Source organism: Ahaetulla prasina, chromosome 9 (genome assembly GCF_028640845.1).
Source record: "Ahaetulla prasina isolate Xishuangbanna chromosome 9, ASM2864084v1, whole genome shotgun sequence".
In the NCBI taxonomy this organism is placed as follows: Eukaryota; Metazoa; Chordata; class Lepidosauria; order Squamata; family Colubridae; genus Ahaetulla; species Ahaetulla prasina.
The window spans coordinates 17,661,029-17,675,683 of NC_080547.1; the positions used below are offsets into that span (position 1 = coordinate 17,661,029).

At 45.8% G+C, this 14,655-nt stretch overlaps 1 protein-coding gene across 4 annotated transcripts in view; it reads right to left on the reverse strand.

Annotated features, from left to right (window-relative positions):
• Nucleotides 1-9,869, reverse strand: part of LOC131203860 (neurotrimin) — a 449,992-nt gene extending 440,123 nt beyond the window's left edge. For all 4 annotated transcript variants that reach the window (XM_058194540.1, XM_058194542.1, XM_058194541.1 and 1 more), the window contains exon 1: nucleotides 9,703-9,869. In XM_058194540.1, the coding sequence (XP_058050523.1) occupies nucleotides 9,703-9,869 (167 nt within the window). The remainder of the gene's footprint in view (nucleotides 1-9,702) is intronic.
• Nucleotides 9,870-14,655: the final 4,786 nt, after the last annotated feature.

A 14,655-nucleotide genomic window follows, 5' to 3' on the forward strand; every position in this document is an offset into this window, starting at 1 on the left:
TGGACCCTGGAAGGGCTGTGCACAGTCCTCAAGCTCTGTTTTTGCTGGCACTGTGTTAGGTCTGGAAGCCATCTTTTCCATTGGATCTTCCTCAGGCCTGCCACATTTACTACTGTGGGAAACTGGGAGGAGGGATTGTATGGAACCTGGGTGATATGTAGTCATAATAACATTCCTTTCTCAGAGAGTCAAGGACATCTTGCCCTGCATCTGGAGGACTGGAACTAAGAGGCATCTCCAGTTGGGATGGTGCTTGGATTGGACCACGTATGGATGTGTGGGTGCTGGGCAGGGATTTGGACTTTTGGGTGGGGAAAACTTTGAGGCTTTCAGATTCGGGTTTTCCTAGATGTGCCAATATGACATCTGTAATAAAATGGAACTTTGAGGAAACTCAAGCCTCGGAGTCTTCTTTCATTGGAGGTGTTATTTGGAACCAGGGGTGAAATGCTCCTGTATCAGACCGGATTGCGTGATCCGGTAGCGATCATAGCTGGTAGTTCGGTGATCCAGTAGCGATGGCTGAGCAAAGCTCCGCCTACCCGCCCAAGCGTCATTATTTCCTGTTTTTTACCAGGAGGTAATGTGTTCTGCACATGCGCAGAAGGTCTGCGCATGCATGTGATGCGTGCACGAGTGAAGCAAGCACATGGCACATAGTGCATGTACTTCTGAACCAGTAAGGAAGGTAAGTCGATTTCTACTCTGCTTGGAACGCTGACACAGAGGGCTGCAGGAGGCCATCGCAGCCGAAAACTCGCAGCCCTCCCGAGCTCCAGAAGCACCAGGGCCCAGTCCTTTGCTATTTCCAGGGTAGCCCTGCGGGCCAGATCTAAGCACCCTGTGTGCAGAGATCTGGCCCATGGGCCTTGAATTTGACACCCCTGGGCTGCAGCGAAACTTCAACTGAGCAGTTTCACGAAAAGCTTTGCATTCCGTCTCTTCCTGTTTATAACAATTGGATTACAATTCAGAACATGTTTCTTCCTTGGGTTGGACTCAGGGATATTATTTCCACCCAAAAAAAAAAAAGAGAGAGAAAGAGAGAGAAATAGCTTTCTTTTGAAGCAGGAACACTTGTAGAGAAACCCTCTGAAAAGATCTCAGTCCTGGAAACGCATGAATATTTGAGCAGGTGGGAAGTAAGAGAACGCATTTAATATTTAACTTGATTTTTCTGATCTGATTTTTTTTTTTTTTGGTCTCTATATGCATCTGGTAAGAGAGACACAGATGTTCAGGTTGTTTATGGACTTTGAAACTCAAGAGGTGGTCTAAAAAGCCTCTCATTTCAGAGGACAGGAAAGTGGTAATATTTGACCAGCTGTTCTTGCTGGAATGAGTTTCTACCTTCATTTGTCTTTAACAGGAGTGAAAATTGGCTCCCCTGCCTCCTTTTTTTTTTTTTCTTCAATAACTTAGTTAATTGCACACCTCACAACAATAATCAACCCAACAGATTTGGCCCACGTCAAAACACAAAGGCTGCTCGGAACCACTTCGGTGGAATCTAGTTTATGTGCACCTTATGGTTATCTCAATATAGTCGCCATCTGTTCCCAGGCTGCAGGAGTGATCAAGCTGCATTATCTCTAGTGGAGTCATATTGGATTATTCTAATCGCATCTTTGTGTCAATCAAGAAATTAGTTTTCTGTCATCCAAATAACCTTTTCATTTATGAAAGGGTGTCTTCCTTTCCTGGAGCACCATAAGGCCGCTTTGGTTTACAAGTAGCTAGCTTTACAATCCGAGCACACACGCACAACATATTTAGGGAGGGATGAATCCTGCTTCATTCAGTGGAATGTGTTAAGAAGCACGGGAGCTTGAAATGACATTCTCAAAGCCCAATGTTCAGTAAATGTATTTTCTTGATTTAACAGGATTTAATCTATGGGGTAACTGACCGATTTGTTCTTTCTTTCTTTCTTTCTTTCTTTCTTTCTTTCTTTCTTTCTTTCTTTCTTTCTTTCTTTCTTTCTCTCTTTTTTTCTTTCTTTCTTTTCCTTCCTTTCTTTTCCTTCCTTTCTTTTCCTTCCTTTCTTCCTTTCTTCCTTTTTCTTCCTTCCTTCTTTCCTTTTTACAGGTAGTCTGTCAACTTGCATAGCATCCATGGCCTGCTCTTGAGTAGCCATAGGCAAGGGGGATGGGAAACTGATGAAGCAGCATGGCAGCCAAAAACAGGAGCACATTCCAGACATATCTCTCTCAAGGCTGTCTCCCAGGGTGACCCACAGCGGCTGGAGGGGAATGATCTCTACAACCCGCAAAATTGCTCCATTGGTGAATGTGATTGATGACACTTCCCGGGGGAGGGGGGGAAACAGGGTCATGACTGGGGTATAAATTACGTGGGGTCAGAGTTGGCTTCACTTGGAACATGCCGATATGAAGCTCCTAATAAATAACAGGATTTCTTTTGAAGCTTGGCTCAAGGCTCAATTAGGGCATCCGTTGGAACCCTGACATAGTCCCTGACTTGCAACAGTTCATTTAGTGACCGTTCAAAGTTACAACGGCACTGAAAAAGGTGACTCGACCATTTTGTAGCATCCCCATGATCAGATGTTTGGCAAATGGTTCATACATTGCAATGTCCCCAGGGGGTCATATCATCCCCTTTTTTGACCTTCCAACAAGCAAAGTCAATGAAGGAAGCCAGATTCACTTAACAACCATGTTTTTTTCTGAAAATAAGACCCTGTCTTATATTTTTTGAACCCTGAAATAAGTGCTTGGCCTTATTTTTGGGGAGGTCTTATGATTTTGGGGTGCATGGAGGAAATCAGAGGAAATGGCAGGGACCGGCTGCACATGCGTTTAAATATTTTCAGGGAGGGCTTATTTTCAGGGGATGGCTTATTTTAGTCCATGTGCTCAAAAGCCCGACTGGGCTTATTATCAGGGGATGGCTTATTTTAGGGGAAACAGGGTACTAACTTAACAACTGCAGCGATTCACTTAACAGCTGTGACAGGAAAGATTGTAAAACGGGGCAAAACTCACTGAACAAATGTCTCACTGAAGAACAGAAATTTGGGGCTCTGTTGCAGTCGTAAGTCGAGGACTACCAGTAGTTGAGTCTCTCCCTCCCAGAAGATCTTCTGCTCCCAGTGATTTCACTGCAGGACAGTTTTTCAACTGAAGCTCAGATAAAAATTGTGAATGGCAAAATCAACCAAGCAAAGCCAAGGATTATGGATATCCTATCATGGTCGAAGAATTTAGGAAGGATAAAGATGTCCCTGAGCCAAGCTTTATTCCCAGAGAAGCCCATGAAGTCCATTGGTAACCATGTTTGGCCATTTTATTTGGTTTCCTTTGATCAAAAGGAAACCAAATAAACCTAGTAAAAGGCTTAGGGTGTTGTGCAAATTCAGGCCAATATGTTCTCTTTTCTTTTCTTTTCTTTTCTTTTCTTTTCTTTTCTTTTCTTTTCTTTTCTTTCTCTTCTCTTCTCTTCTCTTCTCTTCTCTTCTCTTCCCTTCCCTTCCCTTCCCTCCCCCTCCCCCTCCCCCTCCCCATCCCCATCCCCATCCTATCCTATCATTATTCCATTCCATCTTCTCTTCTCTTCTCTTCTCTTCTCTTCTCTTCTCTTCTCTTCTCTTCTCTTCTCTTCTCTCCTCTCCTCTCCTCTCCTCCCCTTCCCTTCCCTTCCCTTCCCTTCCATCCCCATCCCCATCCCCATCCCCATCCCCATCCCCATCCCTATCCTATCCTATCCTATCCTATCCTATCCTATCCTATCCTATCCTATTCTTAACCAGACAATAGTGGTTCAGTCAATAAATCACATTGTTGCAAAACTTGCATGATTTGTGGAACCAAATCTCAGAATAGGATGCAGATGGTCAAACTGCAGTTCTATTTTCCCCTAGGGTCATCAGGTAGTTGAGTCATGGTGGTGGAGTGGTGAGAATGCGGTCTTGCAGGCGAACTCAGCGTTCCACTGCCAGGAGTTCGATTCTGACTGGCTCATGGTTGACTCAGCCTTCCATCCTTCTGGGTTTCGGTAAAAGGAGGACCCAGATTGTTGGGGCCCAATATGCTGACTCTGTAAACCACTTAGAGGGAGCTGTGAAGCACTATGAAGCGGGGTATAAGTCTAAGCACTACTGCTATTAAAGAAGTGCAAGAAGGAACAGAGCCTCCACTCCTCCACCCCAACATTTGTGGAGGGAGGGGGAATTGCAACATTTGTGGAGGGAGTGGGAATTGCAACCCTAGTTTATGTCATCTGGTTCTAGCAATGACTTGAAGACTTCGCATAGGGTTCAGCCTCCGCAATACAGAGGACAGTCCAATTGTTTAAATGCTTGAGTGCAATGCCAACGAATCATAGGTAGTTGTGAAAGGGTTTATCCTAAGTGTTAAGACCTCTCCTGCTAAGGCAAAAAGCATCAAGAGGAGGAAGGGGAGGGGGAGGAAAATTAAAAGGAGATGGAGGAGGAGATGGAGGGAGGAGGAGGAAAGGAGGAGAAAGAGGAAGAGGAAGGGGAGAATTAGAAGGAGGAGGAAGAGGAAAGGAGGAGGAGGAAAATTAGAAGGAGGAGGAGAAGGAGATGAAGGAGGAGGAGACGGAGGAGGAGGAAAGGAGGAGGAGGAGGAGGAGGAGCAGGAGAATTAGAAGGAGGAGGAGGAGAAGGAGAGGAGGAGGAGAAGGAGAGGAGGAGGGAGGAGGAGGAGGGGAGAATTAGAAGGAGGAGGAGGGAGGAGAGGGAGGGAGGAAAATTAGAAGGAGAAGAAAAGGAGATGAAGGAGGAGGAAATGGAGGAGGAGGAAAGAAGGAGGAGGAAAGGAGGAGGAGGAGGAGAAGGAGAAGGAGGAGGGGAGGGGAGGGGAGAATTAGAAGGAGGAGGAGGAGGAGAGGGAGGAAGGAGGGAGAGGGAGGAAAATTAGGAGAAGAAAAGGAAATGGAGGAGGAGGAAAGGAGGAGGAGGAGGAAAATTAGAAGGAAAAGGAAGAGGAAGGAGGAGATGGAGGAGGAGGGGAGGAGGAGGAACAGGAGGAGGAAGAAGAGGAGGAGGAGGAGGAGGAGATGATGAAGGAGCAAGAGATGAAGAAGGAGGAAGGGAGGGGAGGAAAAGAGGAGGAGGGGGAGGAGTAGAAGGAGAAGGAGGAAAAACAGGTCAGCGTTACACTTTTATAGTCCAGAGTTTTGAAATAAATAATTTCAGAGGAAGAAAAAGTTCAGCCTCTGAACTTTACAAACATCAAGATGAGATGAATATTTCATGGGAATGGTGAGCCAGAGCCTGAACCCTGGGAAGGAACATGAATACAGATCTGCTAACAAGCATTGCAATGGTTGGACAAGGAGAGAGGGAATATGTCAGTGCAGGAAAGGAAATTCGCAGGAACAGCTGACTGGAGGAAACTAATCCAAAACCCCAGAAGAATTGTTAGGGTTTTTTTCTTTTTTTTCCTTTTTGTGTTACAGCCTTTCGTGCAGGTTAACTCAAAAAGCAACGGGTAGCTACAACACTGGTCTGTAACCTGGTTTGGAAACCTGGAGTAGTGTGTTCTATTGTGCATCGTCATTTCTGCTAGGAATATGGATAGAAAACCTAATGCTGCTGCCCTGATCTACTCAGAGGAAACGTAGAGGATTACAGAAAAACTCTTGTACCCCCACAAGCAAAGTCAGGTCAGGCTAGATTAAATATTTTTGAAAGGAACACCAAATCTAACAACTATTAACAGTTAATTGTTGAACCGGAAGCAAGTTTTGCGGCTTCATGTTGAGTCACATAATTATGCAAAGCTTTTTTATCCCTTCCTAATGGCCTAAAATATTTCCCCCCCAAAAAAAGATTTATTAGAATTTTCATTTTGCTCCTCGCCTTTTGCAGGGCTCTTCATTTCCCCCCTAGAAAATAACAATTTCTTCAACAATGACACTACTGGTACAATTCAATGATGATGGTGATGATGATGATGATAACAATAACAACAACAACAACTTGGTTGATACCTAGGACACTGGCAGCAACCCGTATCAACCATTAGCACCAGTCAATGGTATTTGTGATGTATTTTTGAATATTCAGTTGACTGAGTTTCATGTTCAATGAATAAAATAAATAATAATAATAAACAACTATAACATTTTTTTATAACTTTTTCCACTTTATGTATCCAAAAAGTCATGGGAACATAAAGTGGAAAAAGTTATAGAAAACGAGAAGGTGGAAGATCTTGTGGGACTTTCGAATTCAGACGGATCATCACTTGGAACACAACACGGCAGATATCACAGTTCTCGAAAACCGAAACATACAATTTATTGACATCGTGGTACCAGGAGATGCCGGAGTCGAAGAAAAAGAACTGGAAAAAATCATGAAATATCGCGACCTGGCCATCAAAACTACACAGCTATGGATGAAACATGTAACAGTGATACCCATTGTCATCGGGGCACTTGGTACTATGTCCAAGAATTTTATTTTTAATTAATTAATTTATTTATTAATCAATTTTTTTTTTGTAATATACATCAACAAATTGCAGCTTCCTGCAATGACACCAGCGGAATTGCAAAAAAATGCACTACTCAGAACATCGTACATCTTAAGAAGGTACTTGGTTGATACCTAGGATGCTAGCAGCAACCCGTGTCAATCATTAGCACCAGTCAATGGTATTTGTGATGCCTTTTTGAATGTTCAGTTGACTGAGTTTCATGTTTAATGAATAAAGTAAATAATAATAAAAAGAATGTTGTTTGTATGCGTGTTCGTGCCTGCGTGAACACATGAATCTTTGAATGTTTCAATTTACCAACTACAGCCCCCATTTTCTGGGACCTCTTCTGTAGCTTAAGAAATCCAATATTGTAAAATACATAACGTGTACTGAATTATTGCACAAAACATAAAGAAATCCAATAAAAAAAAAACATTCGATTTCTACAGAGAACGTGCCTACCATTATTTAACCACTAGATTTGTTTCGTGTTTATTAAGAACATGTCCAAAACCTGTTAGACTGTTATAAACTACAATAGCTGGCTTCATGGAACACTTTAAGGCCAAACTACAAGAACCAGATGGCCGAGCACATTGTGTGAACCCAACTGTATCCAACAGTCTGTCTACATGGCCCGTCACTGGCCACAAACACTAGCAGTGGTCCACCAGGGCCTTGGATAGAATGACATCATATTTTCCTCCCTTTGTGTAGTTCTACTGGCTGAAGATGCCTGGAACTGAACCCAAGATTGAAACAAAATATGCAAAAGATACTTTTTTTTTTCCTCCTACCCTTAAGACAAAAGAACTTGTCAAGTTTTTTCCTAGCTCTCCAACATTTGGGTCACAGTGGATTACCACTAAGGGGGTGAACAAGGGTAAAAACCAACATGCAATTTCAACAAATAGCAAGCCTGGATACCCAACTCAAGATCTTCTCTCTCTTTCAATTGTGTTTTGGGATGTGCTAACCCTTGGGTCCTGAGTGTGGACGGGAAGAAGGGGTTTCTGCCCAAATGTTTGTTGTTGTTAGTTGCAAAGTCCTGTCCGACCCATCGCAACCCCATGGACAAAGTTCCTCCAGGCCTTCCTGTCCTCTACCATTCCCCATAGTCCATTTTAGCTCATGCCTACTGTTTCAGTGACTCCATCCAGCTACCTCGTTCTCTGTTGTCCCCTTCTTCTTTTGCCCTCCATCTTTCAAATGTTAATAGATGCCAAATCCTTATAGGAAAAACTGTCATCTTCTTCTTCATCATCATCATCATCACTGCCATCATCATCGTCATCATCATCCATCATTGTATGGTATTTGACATCATCTTTTACTATACTCTACTTAAAGTTCCAGAAGTGATGCAGTGGCTCAGTGGGTAAAAGACGCTGAGCTTGTCGATCGAAAGGTCGGCAGTTCAGTGGTTCGAATCCCTAGTGCCACGTAATGGGGTGAGCTCCTGTAACTTGTCCCAGCTTCTGCCAACCTAGCAGTTCGAAAGCATGTAAAAAATGCAAGTATAAAAATAGGTGGGAAGGGAACAGCGTTCCGTGTGCATTTGGCTTGGAGCCATGCCGGCCACATGACCACGGAGACGTCTTCAGACAGCGCTGGCTCTTCGGCTTTGAAACAGAGATGAGCACCGCCCACTAGAGTCGGGAACGACTAGCACATATGTGTGAGGGGAACCTTTACCTTTACCTTTACTTAAAGCTCCAAGGGGTAGTAGGAAGAAAAAAATGTGAAACTCTCAATTTTGTATCTTCTGTGTTTTTACCCTTTATCACTAAGATTTGGTTTTGTTTTTGTTTTGTTTTCCTATCTACATGATCCACCGGTCTAATTAAAATTAAAGCTTCATGGCCTAACTTGAGCGTAGTTCCTTTACAGTCAGCTAACATCAACCACACGATGTTAACTCAGTATTAATGAGTTTCAGCATATTCTACATCGTTTATTTCTGATAGTCAGAAATAGTCAGATAATTTAGGAACACAGCCGTGTTCTGACCGCAGCATTTCTCCGTCTTTCTAAAGAACCTTCCTTTCTAATTCTGGGAAAATAAAAAAAATAATAATAATAAAATTGCGCTTTCCCAATTCATCATCGAATTCTGACATCTCTAACATTCCGCCGAGAAGCCCATAAGCATTAAAGTGGCACAAAGCTGGTATTACATCTGTAGCCCGGTTATGCAACTCCTTGTGGTATATCATTCTGCGCTGTACATTAAGCTCATTAATTCTTGCTGTATCAACAAATTACAGATTTCATTGCTTAACAGTGCTGAGTGGAAACATGACATCAGCTTTCCAAAGGCTCAGACGTGGGCCTGTCTGAACCGTCGGTGCCTACAGCAGGGGTTTCCAACCTTGGCAACTTCAAAGGGAATTCTGGGAGTTGGAAGTCCAGGATTCTTAAAGTTGCCAGGGCTGGGCACCCCTGGCCTAAGGCCTTTTTTCCAAGGGACAAGCAGTCTACAGCTTCTCGGGGAAACAGACTTTGAGCATCAAGTTTCAAGAGTGGAACAACCGAGAAATATCATTCCCAGAACAGGAGACAAGTCTTAAGACCCTGGCTCAGCCGGATTTGGACTCTCGCATGTCTCAAAAGACAGCAGACCTTCTCAGCTTTACCACCCCTCCCGCGAAGAACAGCCAAGAGAGGACAACCCAGCCCGAATCGCATCTCCGCTTTCCAGAAAAAGGCGACTGTTTTTCAAAACCAACCATCACAGCAAACCATCTGACCGGCCCCTTCTGGAGACAAGGTGGGTGGTTATTAGCCTCGTCTTTATAGCCTGGCTGCTGGACAAACATCAGCTCCGCTTGGAGGAGGCGATCTACTACTCCATCCTCTCAACCACACCTCCAAGAAGGTAAAGCAGAAATGTGCCCTAGTCCCAGCCTCTCACAAGAGGAGAGGGGAGAGCAAGACCAGACCCATCATCCCCAACTCCACCAAGAGTCACCAGATTGCAACTATTTTTTTTTTTGCTTTCTTTCAACCCCCCCACCCCGTCCCCGTCCCCGTCCCCGTCCCCCCCAAAAAGGATCTTAACTGTCTCCCCAAGACGTATCACCCCCATACCCAAAACCTACAACCCTCCAAGCCGCACTTCTCCACCATCTCCCCCAGGACTAACCCCGCTCCTTTCCCCACCCACCCACCCACCCCTCCTTCCCCAACTGCCCCCCCTCCCCAATCCAGGGCAACCCTGCGCTCCTACCTGAGTGTGGCGCTCTCTCCTTGCCTGACCGTCACGTTGTCCATGGCCTTGGGGAAGGTGGCATCTCCGCTGCGCACCGGCACTCCTGCGGGCACAAGGAAAAGGAGCCTGAGACACACGACCACCAGGCACCGCCAGGGCAGAACCAAGCCCCCAGCGACCCCCATCCTGGGATGCGGGGCAGTAGTTAAGCGTTAGGCGAAATCCAGCCCAGATTGGGGGTTCGGGCAAAAAAAAAAAAGCGCAGACCCCAAAGGGGACCAAGCAGCCCGAAAAACGGAAGGAAAAAAAAAAAGACGGGGTGACAATGGAGAGATTTTCCACAGGGGGGCGGCGGCGGAGCCCCTCGAAATCCAGAGACGGCGTTGCTTGGTGGGAGAACCGAGCCGAGCCGGCAAGAGAAGAAGCAAGCAAGCAGCAGCAGCCCGGGAAAGGGGGGAAAAAAATAAATACAAATAAGCGGTGGTAGAAGGTGGCCGGCCGCTCCGCTGCTTTCACGAGCCCCGCTTTGCAATGCACAGTTCAGGCATCCCTTCGCTTGGCCAGCTGGAGCCGGAGCGCTCCGTATGCCCGCCGCCGGCCAAGAGTTCCCCCAAAGTCCCGCGGCTCCGGGCGGAGAGGCGACGGTCCCGACGTGCCCAAATGCAAAAACCCCTCCGAAGCCCAGGCAAGTTGTCCGCCGCCGGCCGAGCCAGCGAGCGAGCGAGTCCAGCTGCTGCTTTTTCTCCCGGGCTGGGTGGGAAGCGCGCCGCGGACTTCCACCGGCTTCAAGGCGGCGGCGGCTGGCGGGTCCCCCTGCCGTTCAACCGGCCGGCTCGTCTCTCTCCCCGGGCTGGCCGGCTCGTTTCTTTCCCCAGTGCCGGAATGGCCCGCTGGCCGCCCGGCTCACGCAGACACGCCCGCGCCGACTTCCCGGGGTTGTCATGGCAGCCAGTCCATCACTGACCGGCACTTCGGGTTCCCCGGCTCAGGCGGCGGCGGAGCAACCCACCCACCCCCAGCCTCCCTTCGCCCGTTTCAGCTCAGCCCAGGGCGCCGGGGAGGGAGCGCGAGGAAGCTTGGAGGGGGGGAGAAAGACAGAGAGACAGACGGGGAGGGGGGGGCGGAGGGACGCGCGCGGATTAACCCACGAGGCGCCGACACAGCGCACCTTGGAGCAGCGGCGTATGGGGTGGAGGTGTAGGTTCACCTTCCCACCCACCCATCCTCTCCACCTCTCTTCTCCCTCTGCGAATATTTTCTCCCACCCACCCCAGGAGCTGGAGTTTGCCTCGGTGCAACTGGGCCGGAGTTCGCCCTGCCCCGACCGGTTCAATTTGGGGAGGCACACAGCGCAAGCTTTCTTCCTCCTCCTCCTCCCCCCACCACCACCTATCCTACAAGTCCATACTTCAACAACAACAACCCTGTAGGGTGGACGGGGCTGAAAACGGAGGAGGCGCTTGCCCCGAAGTCACGAGGTGCTTGAGCTGCTCAACCACCCCCTGACTTTGCTAAAGCCAGCAACCTCACTGTGACTCGCAGTAGGATTCATGGTTTTGTTTATTTCCATCCTTCGTTATATTATACACACACACACATATATATATAAACACATATATTTCTTTTATTTCCCCCGGGCTGGGCTGGCCCAAACACACCCAGCTGGCTATATCAAGCCTAAGGAGGGACTAGAACTCCCAGTCTCCTGGTGATTGGCCCAAAACCACCCAATCAGCTCTCATGGCTGAGGCAAGGTTAGAAGTCTCAGTCACCTGGAGATGGGCCCAAAATCATTCTTTCATGCTTATGGTGGGACTAGAACTCCCAGTCTCCTGGTGTCTAGTCTAGTGCCTTAACCACTAGACCAAACTCCATTCATCTGAAATATGGAATGTTTTTCATACAGTGTTGACTTATAGAATAAAGTAAGGATTAATAGACTCTGGAAATATTGGAACATGTACCCTGCACCCTGCAGAATAATATTGCCCAATCCTACAAGCCAATCGTGGATCACACTGAATGCATCTGGAGGAGACCAAGCTAGAAAAAGGGATATTGATTTTTTATTTTTTTTACAAAAGTATGAAAGAGAATAGATGTTTTGAATGTGACTTTCCTCACGCTTGTGGAAGTGCATTCATACAGTAAATGTATCGATATGTTAATTTACTAATTAACATATTAGTACTAAACCCAGCATATTACTACAAGTGGCTCAGTAGATTAATGCTATACCAATTACATTATGCCTTACTTTATTGTATAAATCCAGTTAGTGTTTAATTCATTCTTTTTTTAAAAAAAAAAAAGTCTTACATTGAGTTGTTCCCGATCTATGAATGGGAGCTTGTGAGTAAGGAACTTCTCTGCCTTTACAATCTGTGTATTCATACAACAGACTAAACACATCTTCACCAATTGAAATAGCATTTTGTGCATTTTGTTGTTCGGTCGTTAAATCATGCCTAAGCCTCAATGGCTCCATGCCCCCCCCCCGTCCTCCACTATCTCCTGAAGTTTGCCCAAATTCATGTCCATTGCGTAAGATGACACCATCTAACCATCTCACCCACTGTCTCTCCTTTCATCTTTCCTAACATCAGAGTCTCTTCCAAGGAGTCCTCTCTTCTCATTTGATGGCCAAACTATTTGAACTTCAGCTTCAGTATCTGTCCTTCCAAAGGACAGACTTTTTCCTGATTTCCTTTAAAGGTAAAGGTTCTCCTCGCACATACGTGCTGGTTGTTCCTGACTCTAGGGGGCAGTGCTTATCTCCGTTTCAAAGCCGAAGAGCCAGCGCTGTCCGAAGACATCTCCGTGGTCATGTGGCCGGCATGACTCAACGCCAAAGGCGCATGGAACGCTGTTATCTTCCCACCAAAGGTGGTCCCTATTTTTCTACTTGCAATTTTTTACGTGCTTTCGAACTGCTAGGTTGGCAGAAGCTGGGACAAGTAACGGGAGCTCACCCCGTTACGCGGCACTAGGGATTCTTGTCATATGTTAACTATGGGTATGCCTAGGGTTGAACCCAGGGGTGAAATGCTCCCAGTTCAGACCGGATTGCCTGATCTGGTAGCAATGACAGCGGGTGGTTTGGAAAACCACTAGCAAAAATCCCTGCCCACCCCCCATGCCCAGCTGAGCCGCATGATCATCAGAAGTTTTTTTTTTTACTTTTAAAAGCATTTTTTCTTCAGCTGAAAAAAATGCTTTTAAAAGTAAAAAAAAAGCCTCTGATGATTGTGCGGCTAAGCTGGGATCGTTAGAGCCTTTTAAAAGCCTTTTTTTCTACAACCTTTTTGGCCAAAGAGGTTCTGGAAAAAATGCTTTTAAAGGGTTCTGACGATCCCAGCTGAGCCACGCGATCATCAGTGGCTATTTTTTTTTACTTTTAAAAGCATTTTTTCAGCCGAAGAAAAAATGCTTTTAAAAGTAAAAACAAAAAAAACCTCTGATGATCTTGCGGCTCAGCTGGGGCAGGGGTGGTGGTCAGGGATTTTTGCTACCGGTTTTCTGAACCACCCGCTGCCATTGCTACCGGATTGGGTGATCCAATCCGAACCGGGAGCATTCCACCCCTGGCCTAAATCCTTTGAAAAGTTGGTCCTGGGGGAGAAACCAAGAGTTATTACTCCTTTCTCAGTGTCTTAGGTCCTTATTTCCAGCCATTTATAGCAATATTATTATTCTTTTTTGTAAAAAAAAAGAAAGCTGGATGAGTGGGTGAGGTTAGAAAATGTAGCTAATCTAATTCACCCAGCACACCTGCTGGCAATTAAGACACCCCCACCTTATTATAAATTGCTACCAACCAGGAGCTGTTGGGCTCTAAAATGGTGACCTAGTTGCAGAAGAGTTCCTTACCCCATTACTAATCTCTAGAGTCATCCGGTACTTTGTAAAACATTATTTAATTTGCTAACTGTGCCACTTAATCTTAAGCATTCTGATATCTGCCAGGCAGAGGGGATACTTCATAAAACAATGAAGCCTTATGATGATTGCTTGTGCTGGGGGGCGGGGGGTCATAAGGAGGAAGCTTTATCATTTCCTCATTCCCCTCCTTTTTTTAAAAAAAATAAATTCCAAGTGGGTGGCTTCCGCAGTTGTCAAAGGCTGCAGATGAACAGCCTTGGAAAATGAAAGGGTTGTGCTATTTTGGAAGGTTTTTATCTCTATTTCTCTTGATCGAGAGGAAAGGGGGGGGGATGAAAACCAGACAGTCCACTAGAGGGATTGATTATCCAGAAAATATTTGAATGTGCCAAAATGAATAAACTAACCTTAGAATTAAAAGAAAAAGATGATTCGGAATATTATGCGGTTTGGGGAAAATGGTATAGATGGACAGACAACAGAAATAAAAATAGGTAATATTCATAAGGAAGTTGAAAAACACTTTGCTCACACGGGCATGAAGCTGAAGACACCAGCCTGAAGATGATGAGTGAGACCTTGTCGAAATGTCGCCAAGATACCCTCAACCTTACACGGGAAAAGACCCCAATATGCCAAGACTACATACCTATACCCGTGAAAACCTATACATATATATATATATATATTTTCTGAGGTTTTCGCAGGTGTTTGTATGTAGGTCTTTGGTTATTCGGGTTTTCTCCCGCGTAAAATTGGAAGTGTCTTGGCGACGTTTCGACAAAGTCTCATTCGCCATCTTCAGGCTTCAGCTTCGTGCTTCTGGGAGCAATGTGTGATTGCAGCTGTTTCTTCCTTTTTAACTGCTAGTGGGGGTTTGAACTGATTGGGTGGGAGCTTGGCTGTGCTCTGATTGGATGAGGGGTTTTTTGTGCTCTGATTGGCTGGGGGTGTGTGCTGTTTGGGTGGGAGCTTGGTTGTGCTCAGATTAGTCTGAGTTGCAGGGGGATTTGAGCTGGTGAGCTGCATTGCTGTTGTTTGGCTTCGTGTTCGTGGTCGTGCTACATCTTCATAGTGGGTATCAGTCTG